This window comes from Sinocyclocheilus anshuiensis, unplaced genomic scaffold (assembly GCF_001515605.1).
Source record: "Sinocyclocheilus anshuiensis isolate Anshui unplaced genomic scaffold, SAMN03320099.WGS_v1.1 scaffold12, whole genome shotgun sequence".
NCBI lineage: Eukaryota > Metazoa > Chordata > Actinopteri > Cypriniformes > Cyprinidae > Sinocyclocheilus > Sinocyclocheilus anshuiensis.
The window spans coordinates 811,411-831,201 of NW_015555713.1; the positions used below are offsets into that span (position 1 = coordinate 811,411).

A 19,791-nucleotide genomic window follows, 5' to 3' on the forward strand; every position below is an offset into this window, starting at 1 on the left:
TGAAAAATAATGTGTTTTTTGAACATTAAAGCATGTCAACATATTCTGTTACACCAAATACACAAAATAATGATCTTTAAAAAAGCATCTTATGACCCCTTTAATAACTTTTTTTGCCTCATTTAATCAGTAAAAGAAAACGTACCTAATAATTATGCACACCTGAAGATATGAAGTTTTTCACTTCCAGCCTTCATGGACAGTTATATATCACTTATAAATGATTAAATACAAAATTAATAGTAGTTATTAAGATTGATGTGGTTTGGAATTTGTAAAATGTGCTTGGTAAATTTTTTTTTATCAGAATATCAACTTGCCTAATAATTATGCACGCACTGTACATACAAACACAAGCACACACACACACACATAAATAAATATGAATATAAATATAAATATAAATAATCTGCTATAGATTCCAAGGCCACAAGGAGAGTACTACAACCTTTAGAACATGAAATTTTTGTTTTTGGTGAATTAGTTTTTAATAAAAATATAGTTGTGTGCTGTACATACAGTAAGGCTGTTATTGTCAAAATTTCACCTGTAGTAAGTCCGTCTGGTCACTACGAACGTACTGCAACCTTTGGAACATGAAAAAAAAAAACATTTTGGTGAATTACAGTAATTTTTAAGATTAATTGTGTACTGTATGAACAGTAAGGCTGTTATTGTCAAAATTTCACCTGTAGTAAGTCCGTCTTGTAACTATAAACGTACTACAACATTTGGAACATAAAAAAACCCTTTTGGTGAATTACAGTTATTGTTTTCTAAGAATAATTATGTACTGTATGTACAGTAAGGAAGATATTGGCAAAATCTCACCTGTAGTAAGTCATTCTTGTAACTACAAATGTACTACAGCCTTTGGAATATGAAAAAACACTTTTGGTGAATTACAGTTATTGTTTTCTAAGAATAATTATGTACTGTATGTACAGTAAGGAAGATATTGGCAAAATCTCACCTGTAGTAAGTCATTCTTGTAACTACAAATGTACTACAGCCTTTGGAATATGAAAAAACACTTTTGGTGAATTACAGTAATTGTTTTCTAAGAATAATTATGTACTGTATGTACAGTAAGGGAGATATTGGCAAAATTTCACATGTAGTAAGTCAGTCTGGCTACTAGTAATGTACTACAGCCTTTGGAACATGAAAAAAGCCTTTTGGTGAATTACAGTAATTGTTTTCTAAGAATAATCATGTACTGTATGTACAGTAAGGAAGATATTGGAAAAATCTCACCTGTAGTACGTCAGACTCGTACCTTTAAATGTACTACAGCCTTTGGAACATGAAAAAACTCTTTTGGTCAATTACAGTAATGGTTTTTGAAAATTGATTAAGTACTGTATGTACAGTAAGGGTGATATTGGCAAAATTTCACCTGTAGTAAGTCTGTATTGTAACTAAAAACGTACTACAACCTTTGGAACATGAAAAAACCCTTTTAGTGAATTACAGTAATTTTTTCTAAGAATAATTAAGTACTGTATGTACAGTAAGAGAGATATTGGCAACATCTCACCTGTAGTAAGTCAGTCTTGTAACTACAAACGTACTACAGCCTTTAGAACATGAAAAAAACCTTTTTGGTGAATTTTAGTACTGTTTTCTAAGAATAACTATGTACTGTATGTACAGTAAGAGATATATTGGCAACATTTCATGTGTAGTAAGTTAGTCTTGTATCTAGGAATGTACTACAACCTTTGGAGTGTGGGAAAAAAATGGGTAAATTGCTATAATTATGTCATAAAATATTGGTAAAATTTAACCTATAGTAAGTTAGTATTGTAACTAGGAATGTACTATGACCATTGGAACATTAATAAAAACACTTCTGGTGAATTACAGTATTTTTTTCATGAACATATTTGTGTACTGTCAACATTTCAAATGTAGTAAGTCAGTCGGACCACTAGGAAAGTGCTACAACCTTTGGAACATGAAAAAAAAAAAAACCTTTTGGTGAATTTTAGTACTTTTTTCTAAGAATATTTATGTACTGTATGTACAGTAAGAGAGATATTGGCAAACCTTCACCTGTAGTAAATCAGTCTGGCCACTAGGAATGTACTACAACCTTTGGAACATAACAAACGCCTTTTGGTGAATTAAAGTAATTGTTTTCTAAGAATAATTATGTACTGTATGTACAGTAAGAGAGATATTGGCAAACCTTCACCTGTAGTAAATCAGTCTGGCCACTAGGAATGTACTACAACCTTTGGAACATAACAAACTCCTTTTGGTGAATTAAAGTAATTGTTTTCTAAGAATAATTATGTACTGTATGTACAGTAAGGGAGATATCAGCAAAATCTCACCCGTAGTAATTCAGTCTGGACACTAGGAATGTACTAGTGTCCTATCATAGATTGTTTGTATTTACTAGTGTACTAGTAAATACAAAAATCATAGGCAGTCACTGCTCCCCTGATTTGGAGTATTTGACAATTAAATGCAGACCGAACTATCTTCCGTGCGAGTTTACCGTTGTCATAGTTACAGCTGTTTACATTCCACCAGATGCTAACGTTAGCATAGCCTTAGGCTACCTGCACAATGCTATAAATGCACATCAGAGCACCTACCCTGATGCAGCTCATATCATAGCTGGTGACTTTAACCAAGCAGATTTGAAGGCTGTTCTTCCAAAATTTGACCAACATATCAAATGTGCTACCAGGGGAACAAGGACACTAGACAAGGCTTATTCAAACATTAAGAATGGTTTTAGATCGACACATCTACCACATTTAGGCCAGTCAGACCACTTATCCATACTTCTAATCCCAGCATATACCCCCCTCAGGAGAAAAACTCAACCCACCATAAAGACTGTTAAAACATGGCCTGAAGGAGCCTCCTTGCAGCTGCAGGACTGCTTTGAAAGGACAAATTGGGACATTTTTGAGGCTCAGGACTTGGAAGAGTACACCTCAACTGTACTCTGCTACATACAGAACTGTGTTGACAATGTCACATTTAACAAAAACATCAGGGTGTACCCCAACCAGAAGCCGTGGATGACGAAGGAGGTCAAAACTCTCCTCAAAGATTGCAACACTGCTTTCAGGTCTGGTGACAGAGCCCTATACAGTACTGCCAGAGCCAACCTGAAGAGAGGCATCAGAGAGGCTTAAGCAGCCTACAAAAGGAGAATTGAGGACCACTTCACTAACAACAACCTGCGGCTGGTGTGGCAGGGCATCCAGCAAATCACCAGTTACAAACCCAGCAACCGCATGACTTTCAATGGCAATGCTGCCTTGGCAGAGGAACTCAACTGTTTCTTTGCCCGTTATGAGGTGGAAGCAACAGAGACAGTCAAAACACTTCCACCAGCCTCCATCAGCCATACCCTCACTTTGCAGGAGCATGATGTGAGGCGTGTGCTCAGAGCAGTAAACACAAGGAAAGCTGCCGGCCCTGATGGTGTTACAGGAATGGTGTTGAAGGTATGTGCAGACCAGCTCTCTGGGGTGTTTACAAAGATCTTCAACCTGTCTCTGTCCAAATCCATCATCCCATCATGCCTGAAGTCTGCCACAATCATCCCACTGCCAAAAAAGACTGTCATAAACTGCCTCAACGACTACCATCCAGTCGCACTCACTTCGGTCATCACTAAGTGCTTTGAGAGGCTGGTCCTACAGTATATCAAAGCCAGTCTCCCACCCACCTTTGATCCATACCAGTTTGCCTACAGAGCGAACAGGTCTACAGAAGATGCTATCGCCACTGCTCTTCACTCAGCTCTGACCCACCTTGAACACCGAGGGAGCTATGTGAGGATGCTCTTCATAGACTTCAGTTCCGCCTTTAACACTGTCATCCCGGGCAGACTGATCTCTAAACTAGCTAACTTAGGCCTTTCCCAACCCATATGTCACTGGATCAAGGACTTTCTTACTAACCGCCCCCAGACAGTTAGACTAGGCCCCCATCTCTCCTCCACCCTCACACTCAGCACTGGCGCCCCACAGAGCTGTGTGCTGAGCCCCCTTCTCTACACCCTCTACACACACGACTCTTCTCCCACTCACCCCACCAACACCATCAAGTTTGTGGATGACACAACAAAAGAACTCATAATAAACTTCCGTAAGAGCAGTGCAGTCCCCAAACCACTAAACATCAATGGGGACTGTGTGGAAAGAGTCCCTGTTTTCAAGTTCTTGGGCACACACATCTCTTCAGATCTCTCATGGACTACTAACACCACCGCAGCGGTTAAGAAGGCACAGCAGAGACTCCACTTCCTCAGAATTCTCAAGCAGAACCACCTGCAAGAGAAACTGCTGGTGTCCTTCTATCACTACTCAATCGAGAGCGTGCTGACGTACAGCATCTCTGTGTGGTATGCCAGCTGCTCAGCAGTGGACAGGAGAGCTCTTCAGAGAATCATCAGCACAGCCCAGAAGATCATCGGCTGCCCGCTGCCCTCTCTGGAGGTCTTATTCAGCTCCCGCTGCCTCAGTAGAGCAGCCAACATACTTAAAGACCCATCCCACCCTGGACATCAGCTGTTTGACCGGCTGACCTCTGGTAGACGTTTCAGGTCTATCACATCACGGACAAACAGACTCAAAAACAGCTTCTACCCCAGAGCCATTCGTGAACTGAACACTGCCAAACAATCTAAACAGACTCTCGGTCTTTCTTGACCACAATACCACTGAACATTGCATAGATGCAAATAGTATTTTCAACTGTTCCTCGTTGGTTTACATTTCAACTGTACTTCTGCACTATTGCTAAGTGCTTTTTGAGGCTGGTCCTACAGTATATCAAAGCCAGTCTTCCACCCACCTTTGATCCATACCAGTTTGCCTACAGAGCGAACAGGTCTACAGAAGATGCTATCGCCACTGCTCTTCACTCAGCTCTGACCCACCTTGAACACCGAGGGAGCTATGTGAGGATGCTCTTCATAGACTTCAGTTCCGCCTTTAACACTGTCATCCCGGGCAGACTGATCTCTAAACTAGCTAACTTAGGCCTTTCCCAACCCATATGTCACTGGATCAAGGACTTTCTTACTAACCGCCCCCAGACAGTTAGACTAGGCCCCCACCTCTCCTCCACCCTCACATTCAGCACTGGCACCCCACAGGGCTGTGTGCTAAGCCCCCTTCTCTACACCTTCTACACACATGACTGTGCTCCCACTCATCCCACCAACACCATCATTAAGTTTGCAGACGACACAACCGTGGTTGGACTTATCTCAGGGGATGATGAGACAGCCTACAGGGATGAAGTCCAAAGACTGACAGCGTGGTGTTCAGAGAACAGTCTCATCCTGAATTCCTTAAAAACAAAAGAACTCATAATAAACTTCCGTAAGAGCAGTGCAGTCCCCAAATCACTATACATCAATGGGGACTGTGTGGAAAGGGTGCCTGTTTTCAAGTTCTTGGGCACACACATCTCTTCAGATCTCTCATGGACTACTAACACCACCGCAGCGGTTAAGAAGGCACAGCAGAGACTCCACTTCCTCAGAATCCTCAAGCAGAACCACCTGCAAGAGAAACTGCTGGTGTCCTTCTATCACTACTCAATCGAGAGCGTGCTGACGTACAGCATCTCTGTGTGGTATGCCAGCTGCTCAGCAGTGGACAGGAGAGCTCTTCAGAGAATCATCAGCACAGCCCAGAAGATCATCGGCTGCCCGCTGCCCTCTCTGGAGGTCTTATTCAGCTCCCGCTGCCTCAGTGGAGCAGCCAACACACTTAAAGACCCATCCCACCCTGGACATCAGCTGTTTGACCGGCTGCCCTCTGGTAGACGTTTCAGGTCTATCACATCTCGGACAAACAGACTCAAAAACAGCTTCTACCCTAGAGCCATTCGTGAACTGAACACTGCCAAACAATCTACACAGACTCTTGGTCTTTCTTGACCACAATACCACTGAACATTGCATAGATGCAAATAGTATTTTCAACTGTTCCTCGTTGGTTTACATTTCAACTGTACTTCTGCACTATTGTTTTTTTACATTTCAACTGCACTATTGCACTACTCGTTTACATTTCAACTGCCCTACTTGTACATAGTGTCACAGCAACCCAGACCTCAGCTGCTATGCCATTGTATCATATTGTATCTTTTTATCACATTGTCCTATTGTTGTATATATTTATTTTTATTAGATCCTGCACTTTTTTTTAAATGAATACTGTTCCAATACCTTTTGATGTTATGTGTGAATAACACCAAGGATTGCTACTTAATTTCGTTGTACTCTGTGCAATGACAATAAAGGAATCTAATCTAACCTAATCTAATCTAATCTAAACTACCACCTTGAACAGCCGGTCGAGTACTTACAGTAGTTTTTTATGAACATAATTGTGTACTGTACTGCATATATGAAGGAAGGTATTGGCAAAATCCCACCTGTAGTAAATCACTATGAGTTATATGCGCTTTACAGTTTGGCAATGTTTTATTTTAAATGTTAAAAGTCACTTTAGTTCAAATACATTGGACGTTTTAAACCCAATCGGTGGAATTGTCAGACGGTCCCTTACGCATCGAGCGCCGCTATAGCACGTCAACGCTTTCTCCGGTTTAAATTTGCTGCTACAATACACTTAGGCGGTTTTTAAATAATATTTTCATGTCGATATAAAGTTGTTTCATATTGTTAAAACTAATCGTGGTAGTGGTACCTTTGTAGGTCTGTCGACTCTATAGAACAGTGGCACGCGAAAGCGAATGTCCGGCGAATATCGAACCTAAAACTAACTTTACCGCGCTATTTTAGCGTAGTTCAGATTATGTTGGCGCCTATGCGAAGTCAATTCCACGCACATGCGCAGACGATGCGCAAAAATGTGCACACGTGAGCGCGATAAGAAGGTTTCGGGTTATATTCCTACAGTTCATGCAAATATGACTAATTTATGGATTTGTTTTGTAATGGCTAACCGAAGCTTTGATGCTTTCCTCTCAAATGTATCGCAAAAGGGTTCATTACTCGAAGCTTTTCATAACAATGTAGGCATACAGCATTTACCAAACTGCTTCTAATAATAGACATTGTCGAAGTGACTTAGGCTATTTTTGTACCAGTACTCCACACAAATTAAATGAAAGTTAATTTGGGCTTCATATAAAAAAAGATTATATTAGGAAAACATCATAATGTTTTAGAATAAGGAAAACCGAGGTGGGATTTGCTCGTTTTGAACTAGTCACGTGGTTTTCAGGCAAACGAAGGAGCTCCCGACGTCACAGATCGCTTGTTTAAAGACAGTGAAAAGTTTGAAATATTATTATTTTTTTGTACAAGCTTCAGAGCTTCAGTGTCAAACGCAACATTACTAGATTGTTTATTTCAAATGTACCTTTTAAGCATACCTTCGGCTTTATCAAACATTACTAATTAACTTGAGGCCTTATTATTCAAAATGTACATGCTGAGTTGTGGCACCATAGGCTACCTCACTGTCTTTTCACAGTGTTTTTGTTCTATAGCCTATTGCATTGTTCAGTAAAAAATTACAATTTTAAAACAGGACAGGGCAAAATAATAATTAAAAACTGAAACAGTCATGTTTAAAACAGAACAATCATTTCTGAATAGCAGTTTTGTTGGGTAACCACAGGCCATTAGCAGTATGAGCTAAGTACTTTTATAGCAGCGGGACATCATCTGTTGATTACGCAGGAGGTCTTTTGAAGAGACCTCCATTCGGTTGCTTCCAGTGTGGAGAGGCTGAAGAAGCTGATGAGCTGCTGGGATACGTCGGCCATGATTCTGACTCTCCTGATTCCAAAGTGAAATCATCCCCGGCACTGTAGGGGGGCTGCATCCTTATGATGTGGTCTTATGATGCTCTGTTTACGATGCCTTCATGATAAATGTCACACATTATTAATGCATCAGACCTAGTTCCACAGAGTCATAAACAACAGCATGAGATCAGTGGTTTGGGAATGAGACCAAAACAGTGCTTCGAGTTAAAAACAAATCAAAACCGTAATCAGAAATTTGCCAAATGGACATGATTTCAGTATTCTTGTGCATTTCCTCTTACATAAAGGAATCGAGTGCTTCAGTAATGATGGTTTTTGTAGGCCAACCCAGAAGTTTGCATCACCCTGCTTCCCTCGACAAAAACCCAATAGGATTTTTCAGCTGACTTTTGGATTATTGCAGAAAATAAGCTCTGTGACCAAACAAAAGTTTATGATTCTTACACAGTTTCTTCATCATTCTTCACAAATGAACAACTTTTATGAATTTTGAAGCCCAAATACAATCGGCAGAAATCAAAGCTAAACATAGGCTATTAACGAACTAAACCACGGTCACATGACTTCATCTTCATTAAGCTTCCAACAACTCTTTCATTCTTTATATAAAAACATGAGGCTGTTAAAGTGGACTAGTGAGTATAAATGAGTTTTGGCATGATGTTTAATGTCCCTGACAACCTCTGTAGTCTCATTTAGCCACTTGTTAGCCACCGTCTTTTTCAAGACAGGAAAAAGCTAAAAAGTCATAAGGAGGCATTACTGATGTATTTTATGGCATAGAATAAATGTGAAAATATCTTGAGCTTGTGTTAACCACAGACCTTATTTCAGGCATTTAAACAAAAACCCACTGATTTCATGATGATCTTTTTGTTTTTAAATGTCTGAAATGAGGACTGCTAAAATGTATATTTCTGGGTTTTGGTCTACAAAAATATGTAATCTCTGCAGCACTCTAGTCTATTCTAAAATTGCTTTCTATCATTGTGTTATCCTCTCAAGCGATGTATTGGTGACTGTAGGAGATCACTGACATCAAACATCATTTGTTCAAGAGTGAGTAAATGTCATTGACCCCAGACCTGATGCAACGTCTAACAGCGCCATACTTCATTTGAGAGCTTCAGTGGAGGAAATAAGATACAATGCATTGGCTGTGTGTTGTATAATCATTTGCAATATGCAATAGCACAGAAACATCTATGAAACATCTCAAGCAAGCTCATAATCAGCTATCAAATTATGGGAGGAGGAATTAAATGGGACACACTGAAATGAAACGGTCCAACGGCTGGGTGTCAATCCTGTGTCAGGGCTAAATGACTCATACTGAATGGAGGAGGAAATGTCTGAATCAATATCTTATTACAAAAGCCCAAAAATGACGGATTATGTGAACATGCGCTTCTAAAGAAGCACACACCTTTGATTTCATTTTTGAGGAACTGCTCAAGTTCTCAGAACCCTCAAGAAGAATAGAATCATTAAAAAGAAAATAAAAAAAGAAAGAAGTAGGTCTATGTTGATTTTCATGATTGGAGAAGAGGAATATAAGGAGATGAAACTCATTTAATCCGCTCGGTCATGCAATTCAGTGTCTCAGAGACTGCATGAACAATAGTGAATAATTAAAATCCAAATCACGCTGTCATTACATTTCTCTGCTCTTTAAATTCAGAAACAGCTCTTGTCTTGTCTTATCATCATGTAAGTGTTTGCAATCTCTGGTCATGGATTTCTTGAAATTTAGTGGAAAGAAGGTGAAACATTTATGATTTATGATTATCGTTATGTATAAAATGAAATTCAATAGGTGAATGTTTTTTCTCATGGTGGATAATTAAAATGTTTTATATCATATATTTGTGTTATATATTTACATATGACCTTCATTTTCAAATTAAAAGATTGTGTTAACACTCAACAGTAAGGTTAAATGTTTGCACACCTTGTTATTTAACATGAACTAACTATGAACAATAATTAAATGTTGTAAAAACATTGCTCACTGTTAGTTCATGTTAGTTGATACAATAAAGGAATAGTTCACTCAAAAATGAAAATTTGCCAAAAAAAATGTACTCATCTTCAGGCCATCCAAGATATAGATGAGTTTGTTTCTTCATAATAAGAGATTTGGAGAAATGTAGCATCCCATCACTTGCTCACCAAAGGTTCCTCTGCAGTGAATGGGTGCCGTCAAAATAAGAGTCCAAACAGCTGATAAAAACATCACAATAATCCACAAGTAATCCACACGACTCCTATGTTTATAAGAAGCAAATCCATCAAGATGTTTTTAACTTCAAATCGTTGTTTACGGCTAAAATACAAGAAATATGCACGGATCAAGCACAAGCAAAATCATACACAAATATATTGGTGCAATTTGATGTTTGAGGACAACAGGGAACAGACTTTTTCCCTGGAGGAAGCAGTATAATGGATTATGGACTGGTATTTTGGTCAGAAGTAACTGTTTAAAGTTAAAACACCTTAATGATGGATTTGTTTCTGATGGCACCCATTCACTGCAGAAGATTTATTGGTGAGTAACGGATGTAATGTTAAGTTTCTCTTAATTGGTTGCAATGAAGAAATAAACTCATCCTCATCTTGGATGGCCTGATGCTAAGTACGTTTTCAGCAAATTTTCATTTTTGGGTGAACTATTCCTTTAACTAAAGTGAACACATGGAACCAACAAAAACAACAACAACAAAAATGTTAGGACATGTTAGGAATGACAATCTCAGAGGCAGTGAAAAGGTTTATTGATTGAGGTGCAAATGCATCTGTTTTAAAGCAGAACAACTCATTAAAAACGTGTTTAGAAAAGTTGTTTAAAAATCTAAGAATAAAACCAGTTGCAATGTGTTAGCACAAAGTTTTGAAATCCGTGATGACTTGCTTGATCTCTTGCTACCTAACAAGCATCTCAGCATATGTTTAATTACACATAATACATACAATTAAAAATGTGAGGTACAAAAACATGGCATAAAGAACTTAAATCTCTCAGGAGCAGATGAAAATATATGTCCTCAGTAATCATAACACCCAAAAACATTAATCTTAATACATTGCTTTTTAAATATTACATAAGCATGGCTCTTCAGGTTTAGTGTGCATTAACAATAACACAGGGAGTCTAATTTCAGGTGAACGGTTCACATAAAGCATTATCATATTCAGACTGAGCAGTGATATGAGAGCGCATCTGCCATCTGTATCATATTGATATGGCTAAAATGCACCACCAGGATGGTTGCTAGGAGTTTCCATGCAGTTGCTAAGCTGGTTTCTTACTGGCCCAAGTCAAAAGCCTCACCTTAAAGTCTCTAATATTTTGGGCTCTATATGGCTTAAAATGCAAGTCTGTGAGATTTATTTGCCAGTTTTATCATCTGCCAGGTGATTTCCTAAGTCCGTCTGCTTAAAAAGTGAACCAGTGGTGTGTTTCCCAAAAGCATCATTAGCCAACTATGGCTGCAAGTTGAGTTGTTACCAACATAGTTCAATATTTTGGTGTTTCCTGAAACCATAGCTCAAAGGAACATTCGTTCATGTTATCATTATGTTCCTTTTTTATGATGGATTGGCGCAGTTTATTGGACTTCTATTGGACTATTGAATATCAACATCCATTCACTGCTATTATAAAGCTTGGAAGAGCCAGGGCATTTTTTAAATATAACTCCAATTGTATTCGTCTGAAAGAAGAAAGTCATATACACCTAGGATAATTTTCGATAGAGAATGAGGAGTTACGTCACAATGTTTTCACTCCGCATTGCATTTCGGGAAGGCGTCGCCATATTAGCAGGATATGGTAATTGTTGCCATGGTTACTTCGACAGTGAGACCAAGAGAAAGAGCAACAGAGAGAGAGAGCAGCTTGATATTAGGTTGCATTTTCGCGATATGTCACAGTTTCTTGGGAAGAAATGGAGAAGGAGAAAGTGAAAGGAAAGGGGCTCTATCGGGAGAAACTAAATAACACCGCCAAGCAGCGTTATTTAGAGAAACTGCTTAACATCAACAACATCAACCCGTACGACCTGCCAGCTACAGAATGGACGAAAGACCCAGAAGCACTACCACCTCTCCTATGGATTAAGATAATGATATTGAAAGTTCATATTTTGGAAAAAAAATCTGTTTTTCTGCACATAGCATGCTTTATTAGTAAGGTGTGTACAGAATGTGGTCTTGTGCATTAAGCATTTTCTTTATATGAGAGGAAAACGCTTAAAGTGTGAAATAATGCGTTGCGTTCACATTTTGGGATTATATGCGTATGTGCACATAATATGCTTTACAGTTTTGTCTTTATCACTATTAATCACTTTATCACGTTAAGCCACATTAAGCATTATTCGTGTTCAGCATTTCAGAAAGCTCAAGTTCTGCTAATTCACAAGCCGACTGAGAGTCATTCTCGCAAAGGTAATGTTAATTATTAAACCAAACAAAATCAAAACTTTCAAAAACACCCAGCAATGTGATTCTTTTATTGAGTTATAGGCAGTGGGTTTAATCAGTGATATTATCAATAGGTTTACTTCTTCTCGTCATCTCCACGACCTGCTTCCCTTGTTGTTTTTACACATAGAAAAGGCGAAAAAACATATTACATTGTCCAGTTTTTTCTCAGAACAATGATCTGAGTTACTATTGCAATTCTCTATGCAGCATGAATGACATACAATGGTGACATTTATCACAATCACGACAGAAAATCAAAATACTGCCCTAAACTCAATAGCAGAAAGGCAGAGCGATCCTCCCAGTATGGCGGATAAACAAAGAAGTTTCCCAGAAATCAACGCGGCGTGACGTCAGCTTCACATTCTCTATTGGCAGTGAGCATTATGCGTGCCATTTATGCGCCCCGGCGCCTCGCGTTTTAGCCACCTGCTGCGCCTCATGTTTATAGGAGTGCTCTGAGCGCCTGAAGTTGAAAAAAAAATCTGAGCAGAAAAGCGGCCAACGTCATTCGTGTTTTTTTCCCCATTGTCCAATCGAATGAATGGAGAGGCAGGCCTTCCATTGTGGTGATGGAAGTTTACAGTTGTTTGGAATGTCCAGAGACTGCAATGATGGAGGAGAAACTTGTGGTGGTCGCGGTTTACCCGGAACTATATATTTTTTTACGTTTCGCCAATATGAGAGTTTACTTAACAGCAAACCAAAGATTTTAAAGCGCTTGTGCTATAATCCTTGATTAGACTGACAGGACAGCTGATTCAGTGGTTGCCTAGCAACATTAAACAATTTCTAAATGAAAAAAAGCCAACCAAAAACAGGCAGTGTGGTGCGCCTCGCGTTTTCAAACCTGAAAAACGCGTTCTGTCTGATCGGGGCCTAAATTAATCTGCGGCAGTACAGTGGTCACGTGGTACAAGTCTTAAGATGCCTTCACGCTATGTCGTAATTACCGTAATTCTGAGATGACAACACGTGACATTCTACTTGGAGCTGAATTATGTGTTTCTATGGCAACACTATCAACGCCAAAGCCTTCACATGCTCCAGAACTCGTAATTACAACTTGTAAGCTCGGAATGTTCTGAGAGTTACGAATTGGACCATGTGACAGCTGTACCACCTGACTGCCGACAGATTAATTTAGGCGCTACCTGAGTCCGAGGACATGGGCAGCTCCGAGTAGAACGTCATGTGTTTTCAATTTGGAATTACGGTAATTACGACATGGCGTGAAGGCAGCTTTAGATTCGTAGCTCTCAGAAAATCCCCAGTTTACAAGTTGTAATTAGGAGTTTTATGAGGCCGTAAATGCATTTTACAAGTTAGAATCTGAGATTGTCTTTTTATTGGGAGATGCGAGGGTCTGTAGTACTTACCATTAGAAAAAGCATAACGGCTAGCTAACTTGGATCACATGAGGCACCTCAGCCAATCATACAATAGCCTCTGGTCTTCTTTCCCACGTACTGCTAAAGCCGCAGCGTTAGCATTACATGCTTACATGCTACATCATTAAAGACAGTCATATATTTTGAACCAATGTGGTTCAAACGACAGAGCTGTCAGAATGTTACTATGGTTTCAGGAAACAGTCGTTACTAGTTGGTTAGTTTCTCCAGTGATGCATCATACAATGGTAGTTAATAATCAGCGAGTCACAACATTGCATGGGAAATGCAGCCCAGCTCAACAAGCCGCACAATTTGAGGTATCATTCATTTCATAAAAAAAAAAACTTTCCTAACATAAGAATATGACATGCTTCATATTATCAAAACTTCTCAGACAACTGCTTTTATATTTATATTCTTTACTGTTTTTGTTATTCGTTTGATTTTGCTAAAAGATACTGCCCCTTTTTATACCTCAGTTTACCTTCACTTTATTGAATATTTCGACAGTGATATTTATAATATTGAATATTTAATATAAAAAAGATATTGCTACATTTTAACATCAGCATCGTGATCCTTTTTGCAGTTATATGCTCGATTTCCAGCTGATACTTGAATGCGCTGTTAAAACTCGGCACGGGATGCACATGCTCTATAATGTCTGATTGTACTCGCAAAGTTTCCCGTCAGAAAATAAACAAGTGAATCCAGTTGTGAACAAGGTGCACGCTGATGTGAAACATTTAGTGTAGTTTGTGATATTGTGGGAGTGAGATGAATAAATGTTTGTGCGTTCTGTGGATTTGCGCATGAATATTAATAGGTAATGATCTCTCTCCTAAGATCATTACAAAAAGGCACTTGCATAAATATACATGACAGTTCACTAAACACATAAAGCAGACCTCAATTCTGACATTTAAGCAGATCCTACTGTATCATTACTGCTAATTCCAGCCACTAGCGTGTGATGCTACCTATCTGCAGGTATAAATGGAGATTTAAGTACAGGCTTCTAGATATGCAAGTTAAATATTGTTTCTACCAACAATAGAAAGTTATGATACAGAATGTCAGATTTGAGAGGGGAAACACAAGCTCTGATCCAAAACCTAGTGAGCTGCCTACACCCTACATAGGTAGCTACCTTCTAAGGCAGTATCCTAACTGAATTAGAATCTCATGAGATGTTCTGTATATGCAGAAGCTGTCATACAAATAGGAAACTCAGCAATCATCAACAAATGGGAAATTCGCAATCATTTTCAATACAGATGACATGAGAGGAACTTAAATACTGTATTTAAGCGTTTCTTCAATTTTTATGTCCCAGGGGTTGATTTTCAACTAATAGCTGTCAGATTTTTTTTGTTTTGTTGTTATATGACAGTCACAATAAAACTGACTTGGAAGCATTTTACTTTTTTTTTTTTGTTCAGATGTCTTACAGTATTTCTATAGTTGTTGTGTGAAGATATATCAGTTTTTCAGAAAACTTTCGACTGTTCCACAGTTGTGGTGTCATTTCCACCACATCAAACAATTTTGTTCCTAATTTATTATCAAAAATACTTGTACTTGGTTACTAAGGAGACAACAGTGTCAGTTGATAGCTTGAGGTGAAATCAGATGAATCAGGTAAACATCACTTCTAAGCAGAGTAATTTAGCTTTTTTTGCCCAATTTCCGATCAAGCTGTAATTTTGTCAAGTTATCCAAAAAGTGTGAAATATTTAATTGTATTTACCTATGATACATAAAATGCTAGCTGCAAATTTAGGCTTAGTAAAACAAAAGAGTCTGTCATTTTATTCCAAATGTCAAAATGTCCTTTCCATCCCAGAATGTCATTAAACATAATATATAATTTGAGATGTGCTGGAAATGACAGTCTGGTGGAAATTAATTTCATTTTTCAGGAAAAAGAGACATTGTAAATGGACTAATTAAGAGCTATTTTCTAAAAGTCCACAGGGTCGAAAGCGCATATAGTTAAAGGGGACATCGGATACCCATTTTCCACAGGTTGGTATGATTCTTTAGGGTCTTCATGAAACGTCCGCAACATACTTTGGTTAAAATTCCTTAATGAATTCCTTAATTCCTTAAACCGTTTTTACCGTCAGTTTACAGCGAGCCGCTTCGGTGCATGTCTCTAAATGATAATGGGCTACAGCTCTCCCCTCTTCCGTTTTTTGTGTATTCAGTGGCGCATTACCATCAAAAACAAAACTAATCCATTGCGTCCTCAGTGGCACTGATGTGGGGAGAAAATGACTCTGTTTCACACCGCAAGCAAAAATAGAGTTGATGCCGAAACCATTGCTTCAGTGCTGCTCACGCGCTGCTCCTGCTCGAGTGCGGAGAAAATGGCAGACAGTGTACAACTGGCTGAGGGCGGAAATATGCTAATACAGACAGTCTGTCAGCGGCCGTGGGCGGGGCCTGAGCAGAAAATCAAAACGGCTTGATAATTGAGACTCTTTTGGTTTTGGATTAAAAAAAGGAGTGAACGGATTTTTATCATTGTAGGGTGGTTGTGTCCACACACATGTGCCAAGACACATTATATGCAAACACTATGTAAAAGTGAATTTTGCATCCGATGTCCCCTTTAAAGAAGCATTCATTCAATACAATTCGAATGTTTGGGGTAAGATTTTTTTGTTAATTAACAAAAAAATTTACGCTTTTATTCAGCAAGGATGCATTAAATGGATTGAAAGTGACAGTAAAGACATGTATAATGTTGTGAAACTTCTATTCGGAGAATCCTGGGAAAAAAAATGGGTCATGGTTTCCACAAGAATATTAAGCAGCACAACTGTTTTCAACATTGATAAGAAGAAATGCTTCATGAGCAACAAATCAGCGTATCAGAATAATTTATGAAGGATTACTGATTTGATGAAAGAAATAAGAGATTTAAAAAAAAATAAATATATATATATATATATATATTAATAACCCCAAACTTTTGAATGGTAGCCTATAGTAATTTTTGATTTTTTTAAACACTTTTCAATGTGAAATAATTTTATATACATATTTATAATCAGCATTTTCTCTCGTTTCACTTGTCGTCTTGGATTTGTTCACTGAATTTGTTGCAATGCATTATAGGACTGCAATCTCTTTAAAGTCTGTCTGCTGCCTTTGGTGAAAACGAGGCGTTTTAAGCCTTTTGAAGCAGGCTTTGTGTTGGAAACGTGCATAGAATGCTTTTCAGTGCTCACTAGGTTTTGCAAAAGAGCAATAGTATGCACTATTTAAATGTTGTCATATACATAAAACATATATACAAACACTATTTCCCACAGTGAAGATTAAACCCATCAGAAGCAGGACTCAGGCACAGGTCTCTGTCTGCCAAGTGAAGTGCTGCTGTATCTGATTCTCTGTAGTGTTGCATAGGAGGATTTATCTACCGCAAGTCCTTTATGGTGGGCCGGCACCAATGGACTGTTTCTTTGGAGAGACAGCGTCCTTTTCAAAGTCATATCTAGCCTGCTCTGAATATTGGATGAGCTGTGGGCGCGTTTTATATCAGCTGTGCTCGAACAAACCTGGTTTTCTCTGCCGTTAACCACTTTACTGGTGCCCTTGTGAGCGGTGCCAGTCTTCCTCACCTCAATGCCCTTTCCATTTAGAGTCCCATTGGATAGAGACAGTTTGGTCAAGCTCTTGCTGGAAAGCGTCTTCCCGTGACCCATCTCCTTATCCTGCAGTCTGGCGGTGCTGATGATGGTGCCATCTTTACTCCTGCTTTCCCCCGTGGCCGTCTGAGTCTGGCTGGGATGAGTCCTGCTAGTCGTTGCCGCCTGGTTTCGTAGCTGTTTTAACGTGGAGTCTCTTGAATGAGATGCACTGTTGCTAGTACCGTTGAAAAGCACAGTAGGGGAACTTTGAAGCGACTTACTGGCCTGAGTCCTTTCGTGCTCCTGTCTGCTTTTTGAACTGTTTTTGGCCAACGAGCCATTGGATGTGACGCCGTTAAGATCCGATGCTGGTCTGCTCTGGCCTTCGGGCAGTCTGGGTGAATCCGGACCTTGATAACTACTTCGTTCCACACTACTGCTACAGCTAGGGGAACTCAGAGAATCGTCCTTGCAAAGCTGGGCTTTGACCTGTGAAGGACTAGCCACGATACTTACTATGGGCTCTTTGGTACATCGAGGTCGCCGGCCGGACTCAAGGTACTCCACCAGCTCGTCATTTCCGATTTTTGGAGCGACGCTGGAGGGCTTTCTGCGGTCCTTAGAAGCAAATGACCAGCGCAGTGGAAGAACTTTGCTTGAGCCCGTCTTGGATTTGGAGTGGTAGCGCATACTCATACTGTGGCCCCGGACGCTTCGTACAAAAGGCGTCGGCTCAACTACATCTAAAAGCAGAAAACGGAGGACTAGTAAGTCATATTTAATGCGTGCATCCCAAAATCGCAATAAGCTGTTTGTAGAGAATGTTTTATGCTGTTATTTTTTATTAAATTAATTTGAACGTCTCAGCTTTCAAATTAATTTTATTTCAAATTTTATTGCTAAATTCAAACAATAAATGTTGTTTGTTTTAAACATTGTAAAATCGTGAATACATTGTTAAATATATGTACTACATTATAAATGCGTTAAATTTTCTTGTACAATAAGTTCCCATTAGTTCCCATTAGTGTTACAGTATTCCTTAGTCTTTGTTAACGTAAGTTAATAAAAATAAAATTTTTCATTGTTAGTTCATGTTAGATCAGGTCCATTACTTAATATTAACAGATGCAATTTTTTCATTTTAACAATGTATTAGTAAATGTTGAAATTACCATTAACTGAGATTAATGAATGCTTTAAAACTATTGTTCATTGTTAGTTCATGTTAATTAATGTAGTTAACCAACATTAATAAATGAAACCTTATTGTAAAGTGTTACCAGTTTTCCTTAACCTGTTCATGATTATGTAATGGATATTTGAACAAAACTCCTAATTCTGAAAAAAGTTTGCAATCAAAAGTTACGAAAAGTTTTATTTCATCTTAAAACATAAGTATATAATTAAAAAGGCAGAGAATTTCCTTTTTCCATTTAGTGCGCGAAACAACTCAAGTCAAAATGATTTAAAATCATTCAAAACCCAGAAGACTAATGTGCCACTTGTTCCCTCAAGATTTTCCTGTAGTTTTTTTTTAAATAGGGTTTTTCACTTAATGAGTAAAGCAAGGTCTGTGGTAAATATAAATTGATGATACTTGGATGTTTTTCTTAAGGGAATCTTGAGGCAACCCATGACAAACTGGTATTTTGGGTTTTGACATCATGGCTGCAAAACTCTATAGAAGTAGTGGATATACAGCAAGAATATACTGACCACTGTCTTCATTTTGAGGCTCATGGATGATAGGAATGTGTGGTGTCTGGGGCTCTGGAGCTGAAGATGAATTGGACAGCTTGCTACTTGAATTTGATATTTGTTTGTCTGCGTTGAGTTGGATGAGCCAGTGGTCTGATGTAGAGGAGCTGGGGGAACCTGTGGGTCAAAAGTAGCTTACTTAGTCAACTTTGCTCCACTCATGCAAGTCAAAATGCTGTTGGGTTTTTCTGATAACAGACTGAAATGCACATGTAGCTGAATGCTATTTGGAAATAAGTAAATAGACTTATTTCATGCTTTATGGTGAAGCATTTTGTGCTAAAGTGCATGAAAATAACAGGGACCGGTTCTCACTTTGCTGTAGCCTTTGAATCTGGGAGGCTCGTCTCCATTAAACACTCATGAAGATGAGATGGAATGGATCCAACAAGTATTACCATATGCATACAAATTATCACAAGAAGTTGGCAGACTGCTGGTGCAACAACCTTACAAAACAGACCTGAGTTACAGACCTTGGGAAAATTGCAGCATATGAAATAATGTCTCAGATGGGTTGAAAGAAAACGTGATGCACTGTAGCGTATGGACCAATCAGACTCACCGGTTTTCATTAGATTTAACAAATCAATTATTCATTAGATTAACAAATAGTCACAGACCCCTCACCCAATGAACATACTGGGTGCCAGGATGTCTGTGAACGACACCAGGCCCCTGGTTACCATGGCAACCAGGACCCCTCAGCCAGA

At 38.8% G+C, this 19,791-nt stretch overlaps 1 protein-coding gene across 1 annotated transcript in view; it reads right to left on the reverse strand.

The window, feature by feature from the left end:
* Window positions 1-16,742: 16,742 nt before the first annotated feature.
* The window catches only part of LOC107672123 (ubiquitin carboxyl-terminal hydrolase 43-like), a 66,628-nt gene continuing 63,579 nt past the window's right edge, over window positions 16,743-19,791 (reverse strand). Inside the window, exons 13-14 of the mRNA XM_016465207.1 lie at window positions 19,037-19,195; window positions 16,743-18,060 (exon numbers count right to left, since the gene is read on the reverse strand). Of these exons, the coding sequence (XP_016320693.1) occupies window positions 17,015-18,060; window positions 19,037-19,195 (1,205 nt within the window). The 3' untranslated portion in view covers window positions 16,743-17,014. The remainder of the gene's footprint in view (window positions 18,061-19,036; window positions 19,196-19,791) is intronic.